This window comes from Balearica regulorum, chromosome 13, assembly GCF_011004875.1.
Source record: "Balearica regulorum gibbericeps isolate bBalReg1 chromosome 13, bBalReg1.pri, whole genome shotgun sequence".
In the NCBI taxonomy this organism is placed as follows: domain Eukaryota; kingdom Metazoa; phylum Chordata; class Aves; order Gruiformes; family Gruidae; genus Balearica; species Balearica regulorum.
Window position 1 is genome coordinate 21908404 of NC_046196.1, and position 26127 is coordinate 21934530.

Below are 26127 nucleotides of genomic sequence, written 5' to 3' on the forward strand. Positions count from 1 at the left end.
GCTGGCCAGGCTGCCCCAGACAGTCTCCTGCTAAACCCTCAAGAGTGCCGGGCTGTTCCATACATTGATCCAAACATCGTTGCCGTAGTATCGTGGCACAAAACCAGGATATTCTGCAGCAGGTTGTGAAAGGGGAGGCACATGGGGCCCTGCTGCATCAGGGTTTGCTGCTCTGAAGGAAGGCAAGACATACAAGCCCAGGATATTTTTCCCCTCCCTTCCCCACAGCCAGGCCACCTCATACTCTGAGCAGGCAGCTGTCAGTAGGACATCACACATCAGCAAGCTGAACAATGACCTAATTAAGCTGCTTCCAAAATAATCACACTGGAGGAAAGTTAAAGGAGTCCTTGGACTTATTATTTCCTATATTGATTTTTATTCCATTTTTTCCACATTTGATGTGGATTCTTCACTTCAGATATCTGCAGTGTTAACTCAAACTGGGCTCTTGCTATTTCTCCTGAGCGACCAGAGCCCCAGCACAAGCAGCCATGCACATTGGTAATGACTAGGCTGCGCAGGCCCGCTGGCCAGCCACCTCTTCCCCTGGGCCAGTAAGATACAGGAGGAAACACTGGATCTCGGCAGAACAGGAAGGTGAGCAGCCCACGGGGCTTTCCCAGTAGGCTACCAAACCTGCCTGCACTCGGAGCAGCGGGGCATTTGCTAGGGGAACTGGAAGGCAGGTTTGAAGACGCGGGACCACCAGCAGCGTGCACGGCAAGGAGCTGCCCCCCCCGAACCGCCTCTGTGGCCACCCAGATTGAACAAAGAATGCCAGTCCAACTCAAGGCAAGTTTTTCCAGCACAAAACCCCGCATACAACACTTAGGTTACAATTAACGACCTCTGCAGGGACGAACCCTTGTGCAGCGTGAACAACAGCAACAAGACTATGCTCATCTATGCGTTCATTCATCTCAGGGAACAGCAGCTGTCAAGAGTCACACACACGTGTACTATGCTTTCACTACCCTGATCTAACTACAAGCTATGCAACACTTAACTGGAAAAATGAGTGACAATCCAGCTGCAGCAACTGAACAACAGCGTATCTCGGGGAAAGGCAGCCTTAACTCACACTGGAGAATTGCTCTTCAGCAGATGGGAAGGACAATGTATTTATTTGATGGGTGTTGTTTCTATGTCACCAAATCATACGCAGCTTATGTCTTTCAAATATAAATGCAAATGACTGACTTAAATAAAAATCATTGTTGGAACACAAAAGCACATCCTCTATTCCCGAGAAGCGGGCGATGTCCCAAGCTCATCGAGAACCACGCAGAGCGGCCCGTCAGAAGCAAAGGGGACCTGACCTCTTTGTATCTTTGACAAGCATTACCATAATCTCAGAATTAGGTGCTAGAGCTTGAACAGAAAGTGACAAATCCACATGGAAATTATATTAGAGAACATCAAAGAGGTAAAAGCAGCTCTCATTCAAATGCTCCCCCAAAGTTTATAAGAAGCCACAGCCCAGCCTGTCAGGGTTTTTTATGGTCCCAATTTCAAAGGAAGTGCGGGCAAATCTCAGGCATGTTCCTTGGCTACCTGCAGTTTCATCAGCCTGCTCAAGACATTCAAAACAATATTTCCTTACTAGGATGAATGATTTATGAGGACTGAGAAATTTGAGCCTGAACCTACAAAGTGAGTCACTGGGACTCATGGGTTGCTACCCCCGCTTCCCTCCCCGCCAAATCATCATACCTTCAGGCCTAATCTTGCTCCCACTGAAATCCTGCAGAAAACAAATACCCATTAGCTTGAATACCACAGAGACTATATTATCGGTTCGAGTGCCATCTTTCTTGTTAAGGGGCAGAGAAACTAGATACTCACCCAGAGACTGTCGGGAGGGAAGCTGGAGCTGCTGACTGCCATTTCTCTTGCTGCTTCAGGAAAGATTTAGCTTCTTTTGAGGTCGAGTCCACTTCTTTAGTCACTCTGTTGGATGGAGGGAAAAAAAAAAAAAAAGAGACAAACCAGAAGGTAAGGAAGAGCTGTACTCACAACAGCAAAAACAAAGACGCAGCAAGGAAAGAGAGAACAGGTACAGGTGTCCCCACACCACCTGCAGAGATCACCTCCATCAGCTGCAAGCTGAAGAACTTGCACCTTGTTAAGATTTCATTCCAGTGATAAACCCTCTATATTCATGGCAGAAAAAAGGAAAAGAGTAGCTAATTAGAGCTGGGGGAGGAGGGGATTTTTTTTTTCTTCAAACAGGAATGCTTATTCATTCAAACAGGCCTGTCTCACTAGCAGCTACTAAATGTTCCGCTCAGGTCACCGGGGGCAATTCCAGGCTCTTAATCGGGCTCTTGATTTCCTCATTTGTTGGTCAGTGAGGCAACTCTTCTGCCACAGCTGTTCTGCCACCCACGTCTCACAGCCCACGGGCTTGGCAACATCTGCAACCTAAACCGGAGCACGGAAACTGGCTCCGGGGATGGGGAAAGGGAGAGAAAGCTCTGACAAGGCAGAATGCAGAAATTTGCTCTCATTTTCTAGTTAATTTTTGTTTGAAACCCTGAGGGTGCAAAATATTGAACTTCAAAAAATTATAAATCAATACGGCATCTACAGCAGGGAATGAATTACAAACATGAGAAAGAATCTCTAGAAAACCACTCAATAATTAATTGTTAGAAAACCCCAGCTACTTTAGCCCCTCATTTACAGTGACCTGCCTCCAGCAACACGCTTTTCATGCTCTCAGTAGCTCTTAATGAGGTTGCCCCGGTTTGCCAAGCTAACAATTTTGCTCCCTTGGAGCGCAAGCCTGTGAGCCTCTCCAGGGCCCCGCAGGTCTGCAGGGACAGAAGCAGCCTGACCCACGGCTCGGCCAGCCCAGACAGCACGGTCCTCCATGCCACCCTCCCACAGCCTGGGCCTCAAGAGCATGTGCCGACAAGAAGCTGAAAGCCTCATCGGTCAGAAGATCTGCCCAAGTCAGGCTAATCACTGTTTGCCTCCTACCCACCAACCCAACCCTTCAACTTCCACATAGAAACTGGCTGATGGACACAGAGAAACCAGAGGACCTGCACACCCAGTTGGGCTACTGCTGGGCTAGCGGCAAGGAAAACGCTGTGGAGTTATTTGTTAAGCCTGGAGGCATCAATGCCCTGAAATCCTACTTGTGCACAATTAGTGCACCCATGTCCCCATCCTGACAGTGAATCAGCACCTGAAGAAGCTGTTAGGGAAGGGAAACTGTTGTTCTTCCTTCTCTGCAGACTGCAAATACAGTGGAAAAGGCACGTTCAGAAAGAAGAATAAGTTCTTGTGCTGTACACCTCCTGCTCAGCCTTGTTCTGCCAGTGCAGGAGGAGATTAACCCCGTTTCCCCCCAGCATTGTCACATGCTTTTCAAACCGGCAGCAGTCATGCGGATAGAGACAAATCCCACGTTATGAATATTTAGAAGTGTTTGCTGATCAGATTGGAAAGGGGTGGGGTGGGAAAAGGGAGAAAGCAGCTCAGGAAGGAACAAAAGCCTTGCTACAACATCGTCACAATGTAGGACATCCCAAACACACCATCCAGTCACAGCCCTCGGCAACAGCGATCACGTCATGCAGCAGTCATATGCCAAAGGTCACTCTACATCCATGAATTTCCTTTGACAGAATAAACTCAGTGTCTTCATGCAGCAATGAGCCAGAACTCCCCACAGAGCCCCCTCCCAACCACGAGCACCAGGTTCACATTAATACAATCACACAGCCTATTTCTTTTTAAAGGCAGCACCCAAAGAGCCGGCTCCATCCCCTGCCTAGCTCGGGAGCAGCACTCTGCAGCGCTGGCTTCTGGCACGGTCCCTCTCCCCCCATCACCCCCCTGCACTCTCGTGCCATCAGGGTCCACCCCTGGCATGCAGGAAATGCATAAGCCATCATGAGAAACATCAGGCAGACCTCAAGCACGCAGGAATTTCAGAGGCGTAGTGTGGTAACCACACACAAAAAAACCCCAAACAAAACCACCACCTCTCTGTGCTGGCCTCGACACAGCCCCAGGACCTGCTCCTGGGTTAGATCCCAACTGTTAAACCCTGCACATTTCTGGGACTTGAAAAGGAGGCAGGGGTTGGGAAAGGAAGCAGAGGTCACATAAAGCACACCTTGCCTTAACTCTGCTTGCTGTGCTAAGAGATGACAGCCCAGCTCAGCTCCCACAAACCTACAGGAATTCGGCAAGTAAATAACTTACAGAATCTGGACACGCACGATGGGGAGCGTCTTGAAAGCCTGTGGCAGAGTTAGGATCTCAACACAGGGCCCCTTGGTCTTAACCTCATGAGTACCTTCAGCCTTCTCCAACCCAGAGACCAAACTGACCAAGGTCTGTCCTACCAGTTGAGGTAAAGGAAGGCACGAAGCTACGATGCACATGAAAAATGGCTCCAGGGGTTTGCCAACCTGCAGTCTGACAGAGCACGCTGTTGGTTGGACCAGTACTACAACTCACAGCTCTCGGAGCAGGAAGATGTTCAACCCCAGACAGGCTGAGAAAGGAGAAACCTCTACCTGCCGCAGCCACTCAACACGATGCACAGGGAGGGTCTGACACGGCCCTTCAACGACCGGCACTTCAGCAGCAAAGAAATCGCTTTGCTGTCCAGGGACACAATACAGCTTGCTACCAAGGAATTACTCACGCTTTGATATTTGCATCCTCCACCACCTCAGGGTGCCAGCAGCAATGGCTGGGCACAGAACATAACACTTTATTCCAATTTTTTTGCTTCCTTTGGCCTGCCAGCAGCTGCTCTAGCATATATTGCATATATTTTTGAAGTCATCTGCTGTAGAAACTCAGCTGCAAAGCTGCAGGCAACCTGTTCCACCAGGACTGCCCAGCTGGGAACAGAGGAATGTGTCAGAAACGTAATTAAAAGTGACCTTTCAAGGCGATTCCATCACAAGACCCACTGATTGCCTCAAAGTGAAACAAAAGCAGCTCTGAGGCGGGCTGCTGCTGGGCTGATGCCAGCAGCGACTCCTGCACCACTCCAACAGGAATGACAAAAGAAAGAATATTAAAGGGCTTTACAAGGTATTAATTCAGGTTATGCACATTTCAACCTTTCCCAGATCCCAGGCCAGGGAGGAAAAAAAAAAATATCCTCTGGTCCGCATTATTACGGGAGACAATAACTCTCCATGTAGAAACCAAAACACTTCTTGCTCTTCATGGGGAGAAATGGGAGCCATTAATCCAGCTGGAAGAAATCACAGTCATTACTAAGGAAAATTACAAGACCTTTCACTTTTAAATACTTGATAAATAACTATTTGCCTGACTATTTACTGAGATGCTATTCACACATTGTAATCCAGGAATAAACATGAAAATAAGTATATTGTCAGCAATAAAACAAGTAGCTAGTGTCTCGCCCACTCGCAGACCCTGTAATTCACACACAAAGCCACTCGCTCTCATCACTTTCCTGTAAAGATTTCATTATACTGCTATGCTATTAAATTGCATAACAAGACTTCCAAAACACAGAACAGTTATTAATTTTTTTGACCGTGCTGGAGCCTGGTAGCACAGACGATGTTACTGTACAAGGTGCTGTGCAACTGTAAATTAGAAAGGTCTTCCATATTATAAAGTTATTTTAAGGAAAATATGCTAGAAACTAGATCCCCAAGTGCCTTGAATACTTCCAGGTGTCTTCCTTAGGACCCTTCATCTCTGAACCAAGCTCAAAGGGGTACCCAAGCATTTACACCTCCCTATACCCACCCAGCCTGCTGTTTTGATGCCCAGCTGCGGGTACGTTACTTCCACTTTCCACTGAAGAACTCGTCACCCTTCCCTTCACCATTTACCACCTGAGAGCCCCCAGTTATGTATGCTGAGCACCAAACCACGTGAAGACAACCGACATGCTGTCACGGGCTGTTCCCAAAGTTGTTCCACAGAGCACGCACTTACAGCGCTGAACTGCAGCACCCTAATTTAAGAGTGTCTGATCTGCTCCCAGCAGCCCCTCAGCCACATAAGCAGCTAAAAGGAGGGAGGAATACAGGCCAAGATGAACGGCACATTCACACAGCTCCAGCTAACCTGCAAAAGGGGCTTAAACCCAAATTTTCATGCTTCAGCTCAGTGGCTAAGTCTAATACACCAGCTTTTCTCCCACATTCTGGTCTTTACACCAGGTGCAGAGTGATCGGGTGGGAAGAGGAGGGTCCCAATCCATCACATCATCCCGCTCCTGCTGCCGTGGCACAGCACAACACCCCAGGCTTCACCCCAGCACAGGGGGCAGGTGCCTCTAACACAGCTGAATACAGTCCTCTCTGCAAGAAACAGAACTAGCAGAAGGGATGCCAGGGGTGCGGTGTGTCAGGAAAGCGCCCAGCTCAGCAGGAAGGTGCCCCGCAAGCCCTTACAGAAGCGCATCAGCAGAGTCACATCCTTGCAAGGAGGGGAAGAGGAGGCAGGGTCTCAGAGGCAGGATAGGGGAAGCTGGGAAAGACAAACAGCCACATCAAGAAGGCTTGCAGGCTTCTGTCCATAATCCGCTGTGTAATAGCGACGTTAGGCACCCCAAGTGCCAAAATCCCTCTTACTTTTCCCCTCTGGGGTGCCTCAACACAACTGCATTCTCCTAATCAAAATGCCTGGTGCATATCAGGCTGAGAAAGCACACGTTGGTGTTTGGGTACAAGGGGACTCAGAGCTGAGAAGACAGTTAAGATCCCTAATCGCAGCAGCACAAAGGCACCATCTCCCCGACCTCTGTGCTGAGAAAGGGAGAGCAGGAGTGGAAGCTCTGGAAAATGCCACTTTACCACTCATACTCAGGACACTCAGTCCTCACTTGGGAAACCTGCCCCAGTTTAGACCTGACACAATTATAAAACTTTCCACATAATCTTAATGTTGTTAGCTCTGGGGAATCACAGACCAAGGTGTGGGGGAAAACGAGGCTAATTATGCTTTCCCAATATTCCCCATCTGTGTCTAGCCTCATTAAGTAGTCCTCCAGCTTTCTGGAATGATCGCTTGAGGAGCAAGCAATACTCATCTACAGGGGTTTGTAAAAAAAAAAAAAAAATAATCCCTTCTGAGCCAAGAGGAGTATTTTGTCTGCATAACTTTTGGTGGACTCTTGTGCTTGAGCTGCCACGTTCCGGGTGCGTTCCACAGACAGATGCACTGTATGAGAGGCAGGTGCTCCAGTGCGCAAGATCCTGAAGCCGCAGGAGAGCACGTGTTCAGCACCTTCCAGGAGAGGATTAAGTCCTCACACAACCGAACCTCCAGGCCACATTTGCCTGCACACTGGGTATGTCTTTGTTTTACGCTGGATTACCTGGTGTAAAGCAAACGGCTAGAGTTAACAGGTCCCCATCACTTTTCTAATTTCAACGTAAAGCATTAGTTTTCTCCCTTTCAGAAAAAAAGCCAACATTCTCTAAAACTTGCTCTTCAAACCAGGTGGGAGAAGCTGCTCCCTGGGAAACTGAGCCTATTCCCTGAAGCAACACAGACAAGACCAGGCTGGAGCGCCTGATAATTTTGTGGGCTGTCTATCTGCACAGAAGCTGCTGGCTGGTTTTTGAAAAGAAACAAATCTGATCAGAGCTCTCCTGGAGTCAGGCGAGGGCCAAGCTGCCTGCCTGGTGCTGCTCCTCGCAGCAGGCGTGTGCTGTTCTCCAAGCAGTCAGCCCAGGCTGCATCTCAAACCAATTCATCTGAAAACACGCAGAGATGAATGGTATTTTAACGTCAATAACGCATAAAAAGTGCTTTTTGACATCCACGTCCTAACCTCGTAAGCCTTGAAGGAAATGACCAATTTTCCATCGTTTCCTATATGACAAAGGCTCTGTGACAGATGTAAAGAAAATGTATGGACAGTGCTGCCATCTGAGATGCTGACCAAGCTCTCAGACCCCTTTTGGGCTTCTGCTTGATACTTCCGCAAGAGGCTCTCTAAATCCAAAGGGAAGTAACACTCCAGTTACCGAGCTCCCACTGGGGCTTACATGGGTAGAGCACATCAAACACAGCTTTCTGGAGTGGCTGACCCACACTCAGGGCACAAGGCTTCACCTCCCTGTGGACTGGAGCTTTATCCACCCCAGTTTTAAGTATCTCCAAGCATCGGGTCTCTGCTTGCTCCTTTGGATAACTATTCCCTTGGCCAGCCCAAAATCCCAACATGCAGCTTGCATTTCAGTCTTTGAGCCATCCCATTGTTTTCATTTGTACCTCCCAAAAGGATTAACTTCCAATTATGGAACACACCTCTGAGTTGAGCAACCCAGGTTAACAGAGGCAGCTGCCGTACGTGTGAGCGTGACAGTCCTCTGACCCCGTTAACCATGACTTGCAAGCACACCGAAAGCAAGAGAGGTCCCTGCAACCCCACAACTCCTGCAAAGCAGCGCAACGTTCACGTTATAGATCTTTTCTCTCACCGAGGGAACGAGTATCATAAGTCTCAAGAGCTCAAGGGTTCAAAATTCACTTACAGCTATGAACACCGGACACAAAGGTTACACAGATCACAACAGGAGCCAACACACGCGATAAAGCAAAAGCATCCCCATGGGGAAAAGGGCAGACTAAGCTTGACTCGGTTTGTAATGCGTTAATGAGATACTAAGGCAGAGAACAGCTTTGCCTTCCCTTCAGGCTAACACAGAAACCCTCCTGCTTCAGAATCTCTTAGTTACAAAAAAAAAAAAAAAAAAAAAATTTCCATCTCACAAGCTGCACTTTCCGGCAGGGGAAACCCCAGGCCCAAGGGCTGCAGTGCAGGCTCTGCCAGCATCTCACCAGACATCAAAAGCCCCTGTCTGAGCCCGGAGCTGTCAGGAATGAGGCAGCAGCTTGGAAGCAAGGGAAACATGGCAAGCAGCAAAATGCTGGGACTGGATCCGAGGCCCCTGTGATGAAGGCATGAACAGAGGAACAAGAGATCCCCTTACGAATAGCAGAAGAGCCCCGGTGAGACCTGAGTGGGTCACTAAGCACCTTCTGTTTCCAGACAAGTCAGGAAATCATCTGAGAATGAGGTACAGAAACAACATCTCCTCCCTTACCTACTGGGGAAGGGTGGGATTTTTTCTTAAGCATTTCCACACAACACAGGCCAAAAACACTTGGAAGAACCTGAAATTGGGAGAACGCAGTTGGTCATCCAGTTCCCAAAGCTGATGCAGTGCCCAGATACTGCAGCTTTGAAAGCCCTAGAAATGCCCAAGTTAATCCGGAGGTCAAGCCATCGTTTGGGAGATGCTTTGAGACCCCTCCCACCCTTGGAGATCCCAGCTGAGCCTTCTTTTTTCATCACACTGATTACCAGCAAAGACACACAAATGAAACCAGCACACATCAGCTATTTCCTTAAAAGCATCAAGCCATATTAGATGACTTTCAGGTGCACATCTGCTCAGTCACTTTGGGATTTTCAAAAGCATGGTAAGATAAAGGAAGAAGACAGGAGTCAGTGTGTTGGTGAACACCAGATAACACACTGGACAAAGCTGGTACTACTGCATAATGCTTTGCGAGTCCCAGCCCCTCTGTGCTTCAGTTTCCCCGTCTAAGCAGAAGCCTCATCTGCACATTTACTAATGAAAATCCTGAATAGAGGCTGTTCCTTAGGCCATTCCCCTCCTCAAAGCACATTAAGCAGACCATAACATGATTTACTTCAGAAGCAAGTGCTCTGGCTTCGAGTTCTGGCTAGGTTTGTCACACTGTTTATGAAGTTTTCATTTCTGCAGCTGTCTTTGAGAAAGGGAAATGACTAGTGAGTGAACCAGCACACAACATAGCTCCTGCTCACACTTAATGACCTCATCTCTGGGCCATCGTCGTGCCAATCGGCATTGTACAACACGAGGATTCCCCAAGGGAATTCTGAAGCATCAGGGAATGGATGCACACAGAGGAAAGGTTGTCAAAACGTACCCCCGAGACCCCTTCATTTTTAAGCATCTTTTGAAAGGTAACATATTTTCACTTATTGGCTTCCAAAAAAACCAATAGCTGTTTTTTAAATTGGAAAAAGCCAATATAAACTGTGGATAAGAGAGGCATGCTCTGACCTCTAATGATAACAACAGTGTAAGGACAGGAAGAGGCTGCTGCCTACACTCCATTACACCAAGATCAGCATTTTAGTGCTTGTTTGTAGAAAAGCAGTCACTTTTTAGACTGCCACCTCTAAACAGCGGTCATGTAGATATTCTGTGTAATTCTGGGTGGTTTGATTTGTCTTATGGTCCCAAGGCATCGTTCCCAGGTTCCTACTGCTCAGATTAAAATTCTGGAAAAATCTTAAAAGCCAAGATTTTTGCACTATGTAAAACTGTTTCTTCATTGAGGAAGCGGTATGTCACTGGTAAGAGCCTAGAACAGATTTCTCTAGAACTCCTCAGCCAAGGAGGGCTGAGGATGAAACCCTATGAACATCTAGCATCACTGTTCATCAACACAAAACAGAAGTCCTCAGAGAGGCTGGGCTTTGGAGCAGCTTTTCAAGGGGTTACTGAAATTAATTTGACTTACTTTTCCTAACACTTCCTTGCTACTTCAAAGCCATTGCAAAAAAGCACACCAAAATACGGTGAGTGGTATCTTTCTCCACCCCTATTTGTTCAGTTCATTGTCTTCCGTATCTGATCTGACAAGACCCATCTACCTCATCTGGTGGAAGCTGTGTATCACGTGCTATCCACCCGGAAAAGAGGCAAGGCTTTCCAAATATAAGGCCTCAGGTCACAAATTCTGGTAGCGCTCACCTGCTTAAGCAACACAGCAAAGGCTTTTGCAAAAAAAAAAAAAAAGCACATATGGAACGTATCACACATATCAGCCTTGATCTGACATGCACCATGCTACCTACAACATCAGTAAGAGCATTTTGCATTGTGCAAAACCCCATAAGCACAAAACAAATGACCGAGATTCACACCCAGCAAGAAGCGTGAGCATGCTGCCAACCCCTTGCTATTATTCATCCGCTGAGTCTGCTGAAAAGCACTGCAAGGTAAGGAGAGAGTTAATGGTATTACATGTTCTCTCAGTGCTAATTAGCCTAACACATCTGACTGAATCATGCTGAGACCACAGAGCAAGAACGCAGATGGACAATTACACGTTTTTAAAATTGGTCTCTGTGCCAGCTCTAAATCTTGAGACTTGTGGGAGTAAATTCCCTGCTCTTTTTTCCCCTTCCCCTTGAAATACATTAACTCTATCAGCCTCAGCATTCTCCCCACTCCTGCTCAATGCTTCCCAGGAAGTAGCAGAAGCAGTAGCTATTGCTCAGACAGGTACCTTAACTGCCTACAAAGCAAAGCAATAAAATAGGAGGTAGTCTCCCAAACTCCTTGGCTTACACTCCCTTTGTGACTTTGTCACATTTGGTCAGTCTCAGTTGTAATCTAAGGACCAGAGAGGACATCACAGCCACTGAGAAGGAAATCAGAGGCTGAACAAGGACTTTGGAAAGCTTCAGCTGTCCTCAGATGTCTGATCTGCTTCTCCCACAGCCATTTCCACCTGCTCTCTCCTGAAAAGGGTCGGGATCAAGGGCCTGAAGTTCTGGAAGAGGACAGCAGATCTGGGGTTAGAAACTGAGCAGCCTAGGACATCAGTGCCATTCCTCTATTCAACAAGCACACAGATGAGCGGAGATTAAAAAAAAGAAAACCAGTATTTCAGTAATGAGAGACAGCATCAAGAAATCCCCAAGAAGCAGCACTGTACAACTGCAGAGAACCGAATTATAACCTCAGCTCTGCTGCGCACAGGTCAGCACTTCTCCTTGCTGTGAGGGAAGAAATCAGTCATTAACCAGCTCTGCACAGCTCTCCTCAGCACGTCACCAAGGGGAAGAGTCCAGCAGCCCACCTACCGCCACAGACTGGGCTCAGACCTCACCACCCCACTCAACCAGGCCTAACTTAAAGGATATGTTAGCCTCGAGGACAAGAAACTTTGGACATGGCCTGTAGCCCCGCCCACACAATTCCCATCTTCAACAGCATTCTTGTACAAAGGAGATCCACGCTGTTGGCCGAGAAAGGGCTTTTATTAGCGCAGGCAAGCCTCCTGACAAGAACCTGCCCTCAGCCACCTCACTTCACCTTTGCTTCTCCTGCTCACAAGGTCATGAATTTCACCACCAAAACCCAGTGATCCAACTTAAAGGTCCAGCTTAAGGTCCTTAAGTTCCAACTTAAGGACAATCTCCTCTGAATAATCTTTTTTTTTCTTGAATACTTAAGGTAGGCTGAAAACCTGTGAAGCAGCAACACAGAATGACCAATGAAGTTTTTTTTCCAGGAACATCCTAGATGATAACCATTTACAAACAGTAACAGATGAAAATCAGGTTCTTTTTCACCCCACACTTCAACTGTGGCAGATGAAATATCAACCTCAGCCAGTATAAACCCCAGTAATTACTACAATGATTTAAGTTTATAACTGGTTATTAATCAGATACTTTATGTACCTCTTTAAAGCTTTGTATTTTGCTTTCACGATGCAACAGCCGCACCGTGAACCATCATCTTTCCCTAACCTAGAATACAAGCTGCCTCTCAACTCTGCTCAGCACACGTAGCCAGCACAATTTGTTTCCCCGCAGCACGGTGGACACACAAATAAAAGCAGTGATATTGCTGCAGAGCAGAGGCTATTCCAAGTCACAGATCTGGTCTCCTACGACAGTCAACAGCAGGGAGCTCTTATCCAGAGATGGAGTTCACATCTCACGTATAACAGCCCAGACAAATTTTTCTGACATGAGTTTCCCCAGTTCCTTCTACAGAACTGTATGAACTTTCAAATCACATACTCAGCATGATGCTGCTTATTGCCCAGTACGTTTGGCACCTGGCGCTTCCTCGGTTTATCTGCTACATGGAACGCACGAGTGAAGGCTGGACCCCTGGGTACCCTGAGCCGTGAGATCCAGGAGCTCCGGTGAATCAGTGGATGTCATCAGCCCTGGCATGCCTCAGTTTTCATAGTCCCAAATGGGGAATAACAACACTTCTTTAAAAAGTGCTTTGAGATACACAGACAGAAAGTTCTGTAGGAAAGCTAAGGATTTTCCCTCTTTACATCTGTAAAGCCTTCAAGGACTTCAAACACATCAGAGAGCTTTCTGCTCCTTTGTATATACCTCTGGACTGAATGCCTTATTAAAAGCGATCCTAAAAAGCAAACAATATCCATGGAATTGGGTCATCATCTGTCCCTTGGAGCAAGAAAAAAAGACTACTGTAAGCCAGGTGATTTTTACAGCTATGAATTTAAGCCAAGAGCTCTTCCAGAGAGAGCACTGTGCAGGGCTTGCTGCCCCAAACATGGGCATTCCAGCACCGAATTTCAAAGCAACAGTAAGCTTTAATCAGGCAAACACTGAAGAATACTTTTAGAAGCAGCCTGAATTAATCAGGAAACAGGCACTTAAGAAGCAGATAAAGATTACTGAGCTCAACCTGAAAAGATGAGCTTCAGTCAAACTCAGCAAAATCACAGCCATCTGCTCAGCCTTCAAATATGAAAGTAACCAAAGAATTCACCAGACAAACAATAAACTGTTATGCAAGGTCGACTGTAAACCCCCAGCCCCCTGCCTGTAAATGTTTCAGGTTCAGGACCCTGTGGTCTGGCAATTTCTGACACAGCAGTACGAATGATGCCTTCAGCGCTCATCAGCTGCTCGGCAGGAGGAAGACACACAGCGTGCAAGAAGGTACCGGCTGGATCTTTGCACTCGCTTATCCCAGCACCTAGACAGCAGAAGGGAGCTCACGCTGCAGACATGGAGAGGAGATTTTGAAACCTCTTCCCAAAACATTTCTACACAGATCCAGGCCCAGCGTGCTGCCAGCAGCCATGCAGCTAGCATGACCATTCCGGCCTCAGATGCGGCGAGAAGCCAGGAATTACTCACATCACAGGAACACCTGCCAGACACGTGAGAGTGCTGAAACAAACAGGTCCAGAGTGTGCAAGCATGGTAAAGAAGCTCAAGAAAAAAAAGCTCAAGGGTTAATGCAAAATCTAATCTGCAAGTCCTCCAGAAGTCAGGAGCAACTGCCTCTGAGAAGTTAGCTATTTGCCACCTACCAGCGATGCGGACGGGGCAGGAGGGGAGCGCAGCGCAGGGTCTGAGGCCATTGCCCAGCTTGCTGGGAGTCTTTCTGGATCCCATACTGACACTCCTGGAGAAGACAGCCTTGTGGGAAAGCAAAGGGAGCTGTAAGAGGAACGTCTTGCCAGGTTTCAGGAAAAGAGCAGGGCTCTCCCCATTGACAGATGGGGAGTGGAGCCCTACTACGGCCTTGCTCTGGCTTGGCTGCTTTGTTCACGCACACGGGGAAGCAGGCGAGGGTCACTGAAGCAGCACAAGCCACAGTTCTGCCAGCACGGCACAACACTATCGGTTCAGCACGGCAACTCTGCAGCACCAGAAAAGCAGTCCCATCAGAAGAATAACCTGAGTGAGAAAAGCTTTGGATTTAAACCACACTAACAAAGCGCATATGCACATAAATAAGAAGGTTTTAGTTTTGAGTCCTTCACTTGGACTTGCTGCAGTCCTGGATGGACACAAAGTCGACTTTCACGGAAAAGCACAGAAGAACGATTTTGATACGCTGGGCACAGCAGCGTTTTAAAGAAAGCCAAGGGCCAAAGTAGCTTGGATTGCCAAAGAGAAAACAAGCCTGATCATACAGCAATTATATTTTGCACCAGATAAAGCCTGGCACCAGGGATGCAATTCCCTATTAATGCAACCACACGTCCTGCATCCCGAGGCAAGTTCATAAACCAGAGGCTTCAAAGGGGCTTCAATCTACTCCGCCAGCAAGAAATGACTCGCGCTTCCATTTAGATGCTGAACTGCCTTTGCAAATTGCTCCCACTGCCCACAGTTACAGCCACTTGGGTGACAGTCACCTGCTGCTCCTCATCTATTTAGCACCAGGGAGGAATGAAAAGCAGACAGAACAGCCACAACTGGAAAACACAGAAATCAGTTAAAGATTGTTTCTGGTTCCAGAATTCGACAGCTTTGGTTTTACACGGTAATACTAATTCACGTATTTTATAAAATTAAAAGCCACTAAATGTAAATCTTTATTTGGTAACTGGTAATTTGTAATACTCTGAACCTAAAGTTCAGCGTTAGCAACCGATACAAGCACAGACTAATCAAAATGGACATTAAGTCCAACAACAAAATATAGGAGAGCTGACAGCTTAAAGAGGAAGGTCTTTCACTATTCTAGTATAGCCCTGTAGCTGGAGGTTTCTTTCAAGAGACTTCTGCTACTCCAACCATGCAAGAGAGATTATACCGTCTTCTTACAGGGGAAAACAAATTGTTCTGCAACATGAGATCAGGGGTAAATTATCTTCTCTTAAGAGCTTCAGTGAGCAGACTGTCGAAATTTGTGCCCTGAACCTATCGGTACTTAAATACTGATCTAAATTCTTCTCAAGCTTTCAAAAGAGCAACACTCAAAAGTAGCCTCAAACCATTTAGAAAGGAAAATAGCAGACACAGCCCTCTCGTTTCAGTTCTTTCAGTCCAGAAATGCACACACACAACTACAGCATGTTGGCCTTTGTAGCCAACAATTTGCCAGCTGCTTCCCCAGGCAAGGAAGTCAGCATTTGGTATTCAGAGCGTTTGCAGACATTAGGGTCCTGCAAAGACAACCTCCCGCTATTCTACAGAAAAAGCAGCCCTCTGGCCCTCACAGGAAAGTACCAGTAGCTGTAAGCAGCCATAACTTCTCATATCCTACCCACAGCTAACAGCGTAACACATTTAGAGATGTAAGATGTAGCAAACACCACAAAAGCTTCAGCTTTGAATATCACAAAAGTCCAGGGGACAAAAAGCATTGAAGGATTTTTCTGTTATCAGAGAGCTGAAGAAAGTAGCGTGTTGTAACTCTGGCACCAGCAGAAAACAGTCCTCCAGACCTCGCTGCGAACTTTCTGCTGCTGGCTCTGTAACCTGTTGATACAACGGCTGCTGTAAACAAACAAAAAAATCCATTAGCCTTGGTGGTTTGCAGGATTACAATCTCATTGTCGCCCCGGCTGCAGCTTCTTCCCATTTGATCAAAAAGTAGTAGAAATTTGTAAGAATCCCAAAGGAAACAGTACTGAGCAGTACAAAGGACACCAGAAAAGCAACCAGTGCAGAATAATACGCCTTTATCTAACTGGGAAGCTTTACTTACTGTAGCTATTAAAAAAAACTACAGATAAGATACTGATGCCAAAAGCACAACCTCAGCATCTTAGGAGCCCTAAACAAGTTCTGTTCACATAAGACAAGCCACTTTGAGGGACAGAGAAAGTTTCCCCGACCCTTCCAACTAACATAACCAATAAAAGCAGGAGCAGCGCTGGTAAAGCTAACCTGTAACCACCACGCAAAATCTAGAATGCCAGAATCAGACCCACACCTGAGTAACTCTACGCTTAAATTATAATTATCTCGGGCTTCTTTTCATAGAGACAGGTAAACAAAAAGCTTTGAGGCAGACATACTTTAGAGAGTCCTACTTCACAAAAAAATTGCACCCAAAAAAATTCCTTTCCACAAGTGGAAGACCCGTGTTCTGAAGTAAGCCTACAAGGCAAGCTTCTTTGTAAATCAACCCCCTCCTTTAAACGATACGCTTCTCTGCTCCTGTTTGGACACGACACCTACAGACGGACATGTCCAGACTCCAAATAAGATTGCACGCTGATTTCATGCAACCCCAAAGCACCAGGAACGCGGTTCTGCCGTACGCCATCTGACGATACGTCAGAACCCAACAAGTTTTTGTACAACAGCCCTGCGATCCTATAGCTTCATCCATTCTCACCTGGCAGGACATCGCGTTTGAATCAGAAGAACGAACAACAGGAAAATTGGGGACAAATAAGCTGGCTGCTGAGGAGGGGAGTGTGCATGGGAAGATGAAATTTCTGTCTGTAATTCTGCTACAGATTTTTATCTCTCCACAGGGAAGACTTAGCCCTTCCTTCGTAGAAAGGCTATGATGGATACACTCTCTCAGAAAAGCTGCAGTGTACAGTTCTTTGCCATTTCTCCAGTGAACGAAGGGTGTTCCTACAGCCCGGATTGTGCAGGGAACTAGGAAAGTCACTACTATGACTCATGGCTCTCCTCAGATTTTTCAAACAGCTCAGGCAGCAGTGCTGACTTGAAAAGCAAGAACAGCAGAAGCCCCAACTCTCGGCTTCCTCCTCCGGATTTAGGCAGCGTGGGTGTTATTGCTGGGAACTGCTGCCCTCTGCTGTCAACAAAATAGAGGCGAAATTCTCATCTGACAAACCCAGGTTTACAGCTACAAGTTTAAAAAAAAAACCAAAAACATACACCATGGTAATAACCACAAGGTCACAGTGCATTCAGATTTCAAGTGTGTTCACCCAAGCCCCCCAGTTCTGGTCTGACGCATTTATAAAATGCCGCCTCCTTTTTGCGGCACATCCTGAGAGGCATCTTGCAGCCAAACTCAGCCTAAAGGATGATTTTACCTAGCCCATTGCCTTTGTTGCAGCTGTTTCAGAGGTAAAAGCACTCACCTATTAGTCCGTAAGACACCTCTTACTGTCTGCAGATCTTTGTAGTGGATTGTGCACATCACCAGGGAAAGTGCCAGCAAATATCTTGCCCCCAGCACACGGCTTGGATTAGACTGAGGGAATAAAATGCATTACCATACGCGGTTCTCTCGTCTCAACCTCCACAGCGGCAGTGTCACCCGGAAGCTTTGCCAACCATTTTAAACACTGTGCTGACGGGGAAGCCTAAGTGAAGTTATTACAGGCATACTTTGAAGTTGAGCAAAGACTGAAGTCTGAATATAAGGATTCTCTGCAGCCCTCAGACAGGAAAATCTTGGCCTCATTTTCCTTGAGGTCTGCATATGCCAGCGATTAAAAAAAAAAAGCGTAAAGGAAAAAGGAAAAGACACACCGTGCTTCACAGCACACCTCCAGCCTGCCAGCAGGAGAACAGCACCCAGTTTGCTCTGAGCCTGCAGTAGACACATCACATCTGCCAGCTTACCTGACTTCCTCACCAGCAAAATCAAACACTTTGGTGATTGTCACTTTTCCTGAATCTTTTGGCTTCTCAGACTCTTTTGATTTCTCCTGAAGTTTTTTCCCACTCTTCTCTTCTTCAGCCTGTGTAACACACAAAGGAGAAATCAAAACAATGCATTTGCGGAGCAGGGCCCAAATGCTCCAAGGGGCCGAGGACCCAACACAGACCTCAGGCAGCACTGCAATGTAGGCTGGCTGGTCAAAGCAAGTCACCCACAGACAAGAAAAAGGAAAAAAAAATTCCCCTGCCACCAGAAGGAAATTCCCCACTTTGGTTCCAGGCTCTCATTGGAGATCAAGAATGAAAACAGACGCAAAACGAGAAGTGAAATTGTAATTAAATGTAGGAATGAGCAGGAATATGCTGCTGTGGTTCAGGAAGCAAGCAAAAGCCTGAAAACTCAGTTCTCCCAAACTAAGCACCGCCAGGCAGTAAAGCTGCCTGGGTGGATTACACAGAAATATGTTTATTTTTACTCAAGAACATAGAAGAACACAACCCATCAGCAGAAAAAGCAAGGCCGATCTTCATAGAGAACCCTGAAGATATTAAGCTACTTGTCAATAACGTCTCTTTAATTCGAGAGGGAAACATCTTTATTAAGCTATTTGCCAACAACGCCTCTTAATTTACTCAGTCACAACTACAGCTTTTAACAGCATACATAAACAAACTCAGACCCTATAAATAATCAAAACAAAATCCAACATTCTTCCTCTAAATCCACCTCAGACCGCAGAGATCTTCGAGCGGACAACTCAAGTCCAAATTAAGAAGTTCACAAAGAGAACAGAGGAACTGCACCTCTCCATAAATTACCCTAGGTACGGAGGAACTTTCAAAACCACTCACGTTGTAGCAATCTGCCCAGAAAAGTAGAATTGCTCAGAAGAGAACTTTTCCTCTCTCCTTCTCTCTATTTCTACCCCCGTAACCATTTCAGCTGTCCAGCCACTAACGACCGAGGTGGAGAAAAGCAGGTTTCAGATGGAAGGACTCCTCTTCTAAAAGTTGCAAAGATGACACAACTAGACTTGTTCTGCAACCTTCCAGCGGTTGTGGAAAGAAGCTTCACACACTGTACTCGCCAGGCATCACTGATTCAAGAGTCCAGACTTTTGTTACAAAATACTTTTTTGGCTGACCACTAAAAAAAAAAAAAGACAATTCTAGGAACAGAGGATCAGTTTTGGTAGCTTCTACTCTCCTACCACCTTCAATGTGAAAGGCTTTGCAAGGCAAATGCGCGCATTTGGTTTTATTAGGTATCAAATTCTTTTAAATAGCTGATTACACACAGAATTCTCTCTACAGAAAACCTCTGCAGGCAGAGAGCAAGAGCATGTTAATGGGGTTTATAAAGGAAACCAGAGAAAGCTAGATTTGTTCTTGTTACAAACATCCATCCCAATATGCAGCATCTTCCAGAGGATGAAGGGCAAGGCACAGAGATATCAGCACAGGTCTCTTCCGCTTCCCCACTCACACACACAGGGTCTCCCTTTTTTTGAGCATCAGGAAAAGCACAAGCACAGCTCAGACCAAAGCTCATTGCGCTGCTCCTATGTGACAAGGAGAATCCAGGAGCGGGAAGAGAAGCCAACAGGGCTCCGTGGGATGCTCCGAGATGCTAATAAGCAGCTCCAAAAGCAGCACCGCCAGACCACAGACCTCCCCAGTTGGAAGGAAACCACCAATTTACAGTTCGCCCCATGTTTGGGCTTACAGAACAGATAGGGCAGGGGTAAACCCGGCCTTTTCCCAGCTCTGACTGATATCTGGTACCAGCTAGAACTGACGCTGTGCGCTCTAAAGCTTCAGGCCCTTCCCACGCTCCCTGGGTGAAGGGCCAGGCCCCCATTACCTTCCTAGCTTGCGTCACTTGCGTGGCAGCCACCGCTTTGGGTTTCTGTCCCACGTCACTAAGGAAACTGGCCCAGAGAGCATCCTCTTTCTTTTTCTCTTCTTCTTCTCTGTTTCTTTCCACCTGCTCTACGTTATCCACTTCCTCCTCCTCCTCCTCTTCATTCTGCTGAGCCTTTTCTTCCTCTTTCTCATCTGCCTCTAGCAGGAGGCCTCCTTTCTTCCTCTTCCTGGAAACAGAAACCAAATATATATACGTATATACCGAGGTGCTGCAACACCATTCCAAATCTGAACCGTAAGCATGGGTGAAGCGACACGGCATTTCACATTCTCGCTAAGACATTCTACTGGGGAGGTTTCCCTAATTTTGGGGGTGAAGCTACTTAATTAAAAAGAGAGGATGCTGTTCAGAAAGCACGGCGAGGCTGAGGCAGGCAGGCCCCCGGAGCGGGCTGGCACGCGTGTGCGGCGATCTCTAAGTACAGAACGGACTCTGGGATAGCACAGGAACCGCGAGGGAAGAACTCGGGCAAGATAGGAACCGATTTTAAATAAACTGTGTATGTGCGGCACCGAAAAGCGGTTTGTACTTAAAAAAAGGCTTATTAAAGGGGGAAGCACCGGCTCCGGGGGCGGGTTTCAGGGTTTCCAGGCACGGTCTCTTTCAAGCCTGAGGAGCTCAGCCCTCACACTACACCCGATGGAGGAAAAGCATTTCTCGGCCTCTCAGCCCTGCGCCCGGCGGAACGAGCACCGGCGGAAGCGGCTGCCAGCCGGGCCGGGCAGAGCTAAAGGCGGATTCCTCACCCGGGATACCGGTCCGTGCGGAACCGGGGGCGGCTCTGCCCGCGGCCGTACCTGCTGACGGGGCGGCGGGGGCTCCTCCTGCCGCGGGGCGGCCGCGGGCTGTCCGCCGCCTCCTCCCGCACCAGCTCGCTCACGTCGTCCTCGCTGTACTCCGCACCTGCAAGCACAGCCGATCAGCACCGGGGCCGCTACCGGCTGCCGCCGCCACCCCGGCTCAGCTCCCCCCCCCCCCCCTCACCTGAGGGCACGTAGTCCTCGTCCTCGGCCGAAGAGTACTCCTCCGAGCCCGACATGGTGCCGGCCCGGCCCCGCCGCCCCTGCCGCCTCACTCCCGCCGCCTCCGCCTCCTCCTCGCGCGCACCCGCCGCCGCCCAGAGCGTCTCCGCCGGTGCCGGGGCGCCTCCTAGCGGATTAGGCGGTGGCTGCGCCTCCGAGGCGGCGCCGAGCACGGGGGAAAGCAACGACGAGAGAACAGCCAGCGGGCTAGAGCGCCCCTCGGGCCCCTGCCAATGGCCCCGCCCCTGCGCCGACAAGGGGCTTCCGTTGCGAGGGGGCTCCCAGCATTCTTTGCGGCCGACAGCCGTTCCCATGGCAGCGCGGGGGTGGGGACGGGGCCCGGCTGCCCGGACGGTCCCTGACGGGCGACGGTTGGTGGGGAGGCTTGCCCGTCATCCTTCGACGCTTCCCATTGGCTGGAACGAGCGGAAGGGGGGCGGGCGGAAGAGGAGCCGGCGGATGGCGGCGGGGCCGGTGAGGGGATGGAGGGCGGCGAGCCGGGCGGCGGGGGCCTCCTGCAGCAGATCCTCAGCCTCCGCCTGGTGCCCCGCGTGGGCAACGGCACCACCACCTACTCCAGCCCGCTCTCCACCTTCCCAGGTACCCTCCCTGCTGCGGGGCCTGCTCGGAGCGGGGTCCTCCCGCTGCCTCCGCGGGCCTCGCTGGAGGCCAGCGGGCCCCGAGCCAGCCTCACGGCCCTTCTCTCCACAGAGATGTGGTATGGCGTCTTCCTCTGGGCACTGGTGTCCTCTCTCTCCTTCCACGTCCCGGCCGCTTTGCTAGCGCTCTTCACGCTCAGGCATCACAAGTACGGCAGGTTCATGTCTGTGAGCCTCCTGCTGATGGGCATCGTGGGACCCATTACCGCCGGCATCCTAACAAGTACGGTAGATGCTCGAAAATATCGACCGGGGTGGCTCTGTAGCGATCAGAGGTTGCCTTTGGGAGCGTGTCAAACCGTGGCATTCCCCGGGGTAGAGAGGAGATTAATGTTTTGGTTATATTCCCCTCTCACCTCATGTCTGAAAGAGTTAGCCCACCCCACCCATCGAGCCCTTTGTCGGGGATACCAAACATGCCCGTCAGGTGCAGAGCCCGGTGGGCGTTCAGGTTTCTCAGCGCTCGGAGAAACACCCTTACAGGTTTGGCGTCTCTGCCTAGAACCGGGTGACGTTTGCAGCTTGCGGGCTGTGGCGTAGAGGATCTTGTGACGAGAGTATGTCCAAAACCGCCCCAACCTCTGCTCCGCCTGGAGGCCTGAGGGGAGTTTCCCCACTGATTTACCCATTGCCACCGGCACGCGTTGGTCACTGGCTGAGGTTTGTCACAGTAAACCCAGCCGGCATTTCTGCCAGCTGGTGCGCAGGGGTTCAGGGCCCTCTCCTGCAGAGCCCCCTGTTCTCTGCCCGAGTCTTGGATCCTCTGAGACTTCCCCCTTCGCCCCTATGGTATAACAGCGTATATCTCACTGTGGCTGTCTCGCATTCATGCTTTGGCTTTTTCCCCTCTTCGCAGGTGCTGCCATTGCTGGAGTTTACAGAGCTGCGGGGAAAAAAATGATTCCCTTTGAAGCCCTCATTTTAGGAGTGGGTCAGACATTCTGCGTGGTGGTGGTTTCGTTTCTACGCATTTTAGCCACTCTCTAGCTCTTCCCCAGGCGCTGGAGATCACGGATCAATGGAAGAGCGAAGGATCTGCTGCCTGCGCCGTCTCAAGCAAATCACAAGGATGAGAAACCCAAGGCTTGCCTCGGCGTGTGCTTTCTCCACTGGTTAAAAGCTATGTGAAGGCCTGCTCCTGCCTCCAGGGTGGCTTGAAATTAAGCTAAAAATTGTGAATTTTGTTACTTTTTGGTAACATTAAGTGCCAAGTGAAACTTTATTTCCCTGGAGGATAAGAAAAGTGCTTCCGGAGGAGGAGGCCCACCTACCTTTTACCAGTGATGAATTGTAGCAACAGGATGCAACAAAAACGTGACACCGGCTGTTCTGGGGTAGAAACAGTACGACAGAGTGATGTGATGTCTTCAGAGCTCACTTAACGCTTTGGCCTCTTGCTGCTTTGTTTGCAGTGAACCTGAAGCTCTTTTAATGTGAATTTTTTTTAAATGACAGACTTAATTTGTTTTCTTCCTGGCCCCAACTTTCTAATACCAAGTCTTGGTCATGGTGAATTTGGGAGCAGCAAAAGGAAAAATCTTTTTAGTTGGATAAAAGTGCAAATTTGTGGCCAAGAGCTGTGACTATGAATGCTGCGGCAGGGGAAATGACCGGTGTAAAAAAGATCGCTATTTTTTATGAATTTTATTATGGTGAAGCTCCTCAGGCACTGTGTACCTTCTGCCCGAGAGGCAAAGCCCCGCTAGAAATCCCAGGGCGCGTGTGTGAGCGCGCACTGCTGCTTCTCGGGCTCTGAAGGAGACTTGTATTTTTAAACTTCTCCATTCTCCTTTTACTTGCTGAACATGTTTACATTGGTGTGGCGGAACTGGGTGTCTTCGCTGATATGTAAACATCGCCGACCGGCTTATATAAAATCCAGCGCGCTGTTGCTTCGGTGACTCCGCTGGTGAGAACTGCACGGCTCTGCTGGCTTGTCGTGACTTGGGGCTTCCTGGGTACGGAGACGGGGAGTGCGAGGCGTTTTCGGTGTCCAGCCCGCAGCGTGGCGGGTGGGATGCCCGCAAGGGTCCCCAGAAGAGCCCGGGCAACGCCTGGGTCCGTCAGGGACGAGCTTGTGTGAACATAGCCCCAAACCGACCTTTACCGGCAGGCGGTAAGGTCTCTCATGAATTGGTTTAGTTTGTTTGAAGTGACTTTTAACTCTCATATCCACTGTTTTGTCGGAGGCATGCCACACGGCTGGGGTTCTGGGGTAGCTGGCTGGCTGCTTTCTGGGGGATTGTTTTTCTGGGGTCCTTGGGGCACCTGAGGTTAAATCCCAAGGCTGTGCCCGGGCAGCGTAGCCAGCCCTGTGGCTTTGCTGTGCTCCTTGTTTATCGCCAGCTGACAGGCGTGTGGGCTGCCGAGGGAAGGCGCCGTCGGTCTCCAGCCTCCCAGGACACCCATCCTGTCTGTGTTTTTGCTGAACTCCTCTGGTTTCCAAACCAGCTCGCCTTTTTTTACCTGCAGCATTTCATAAGGCCAATTATCTTCTATGAACCCCGTCTCCTCTGTGCTAAAACAACCCTCAACAGGGCCCTGTGTTTATCATGAAAAAGAATTTCTCTCTGTGTACTAAGTTCTCCGGAGCAGCCTGTTGACAGCTGATGGAGAGAGGTGTTTTTCAGGAGCTACTTACTGAGATCACTCTAAATTTTAGCCCATGTTAATTCAGGGAATAAAGCTGGGCGTTTTAGGAAAGACTTTAATGTGAATCCTTCTCCTTAGATGGATGAGGTCCAAGCGGTGTAACATATACTAAACCCTGGATCTTTGGAGCGCCCCGTGTGCTGTGCTGCTTGTAGAGAGCCGGTCTTCCTACCGCTGCATCCCCCGGGGGAAGGTTCGGCCTTTCCTGCCCTTGTTGCTTCTGCAGGAATACCCATCTCTCTAGATGTCTTTCCCCCTTCCCACTTCTTATTTCAAATGACTGCATCCGCAGTGCGTGTCCGGTCTGCCTGGTTTCATTCACGTGAATTACCCTGCATTTTCCTGGATGGATTAAACGTCCCTCAAGGGACTTAGACTGGGCAGGTCTGGCTTTGCCTTTCAGGTGACGCTAGAGACCAGCGTCCTGAGCACCCGCCGCGCTCCCCTTTCCCCCCGCCCCGGTGCCTGGCATCCCTCAGTAGCAAGGACTAACCAGTCATCAGTGTGCCGTGGCACGAGGACGCTTCCTATGCAGTAAAGCGGCCGAGGCATGCATGTTAAAAGCTCAGAAAAAAAGGAAAAGAACCCAAAACCTTGCTTGATAAAATTACTCGGTGCTGCGTAAACCGAGAACTTCCTGTTTTCTACCCAAGTCTGTTCTGAGTGGGGGGGGGGGATCTGCTTTACTTGAAGAGTTGGCAGTTTGGCCACTGTTTGGAAGTTGAGTGGTTGGAGCCGGTGGCACCTCTCTGAGCCCAGGCACCCTGAAATTTTCAGGGAATTCTTGCATAAAAGGAGAACAGTCAGCTGCTGGCTTGTCTTGGCAGGTATTAGTGCTGGGGGAAGGCTCTTCGCCTCAGAGCATCCTCGGCTCCCTTGGCTGCCTTCCCGACCTCCCTCTCCAGTAAACCCAGGCCCAAATAGGAAGGGGGACTAGTTTTGAGCTGATGCACCAGATCCTGGTAGTTTTCTCCCCTTTCATCACGTTGGTTCGGTCTTCCCTTTGTGTTCCTTATCCAGAAGCGAGCGGAGGAATTCCTTCCGTTTCCAGCGGGTGTTGGTAGACTTCGCTCACTCAAACTTGCCAAAAACTGCAAAGACCTTGCAAAAATGTCAATGCCGATGTGTCCCGGGCCGGGCAGTGCTGTGAATCCCTGGCCAGGGAACCCAGCCAGGAGCGTCGGGCAAGGAAACACCTCGCAGAGAAGTCTCCTGCCCCGGAGAAACATCACTGCTCGAGCCGAGACTCGTGGCCCTGCTTTCTGTGTGCGAACCTCCTCTGTGCTGGTCTGATTTAGGTACCGCCCGACTTCCCATCTTGCTAACGACCGCAGCTGTCGTGAACAAATGTTTGTATGATAGAAAACTCGGTAAATTTTATTTTTCTACTGACACTTCTAATCCTAGTGGTGATTATCAGTAAATTCTGTAAAGATCGAGGTGAACGGAGTTGTGCGTTTCTCTTGCAGGGTGACAAGGGGGCCTGGGTTGTGCGTTTGGAAACGAGCCTTGCTCCTGCCTCGCACGGGGCCGGTTTCTCCTCCCCGGGGCCATCTGCACCGGGAAACGTCCTGGTCCTGGTGGTTAATTTTGTCTCCATCAGGAGCTGGATGCGTGCCTGCAGCCTGAGGTGACACCTCGCTGCTGGGGATGAGCTCGGCCTGGTTGGAGGCCAGGAGTCCCTGTCCCTGTGCCGGGGGTCCCCGT

The 26127-nt window shown here is 49.0% G+C and overlaps 2 protein-coding genes across 3 annotated transcripts in view; one reads left to right on the forward strand and one right to left on the reverse strand.

The window, feature by feature from the left end:
• The window catches only part of CFDP1 (craniofacial development protein 1), a 65350-nt gene extending 44126 nt beyond the window's left edge, over positions 1–21224 (reverse strand). The window contains exons 1-5 of the mRNA XM_075765197.1: positions 21072–21224; positions 20885–20990; positions 20025–20253; positions 18122–18240; positions 1849–1953 (exon numbers count right to left, since the gene is read on the reverse strand). Of these exons, the coding sequence (XP_075621312.1) occupies positions 1849–1953; positions 18122–18240; positions 20025–20253; positions 20885–20990; positions 21072–21126 (614 nt within the window). The 5' untranslated portion in view covers positions 21127–21224. The remainder of the gene's footprint in view (positions 1–1848; positions 1954–18121; positions 18241–20024; positions 20254–20884; positions 20991–21071) is intronic.
• A 314-nt stretch (positions 21225–21538) lies between these two features.
• Positions 21539–25859, forward strand: TMEM170A (transmembrane protein 170A). 2 transcript variants are annotated; one of them, XM_075765198.1, is made up of 3 exons: positions 21539–21709; positions 21821–21991; positions 22625–25859. In XM_075765198.1, the coding sequence occupies exons 1-3, from the start codon at positions 21592–21594 to the stop codon at positions 22753–22755; spliced, it is 420 nt and encodes a 139-aa protein (XP_075621313.1). In that variant the 5' UTR covers positions 21539–21591; the 3' UTR covers positions 22756–25859. The 2 variants fall into 2 exon arrangements, with proteins under 2 accessions (XP_075621313.1, XP_075621314.1); XM_075765199.1 differs by having other exon boundaries at positions 21557–21709; positions 21821–21996.
• Positions 25860–26127: the final 268 nt, after the last annotated feature.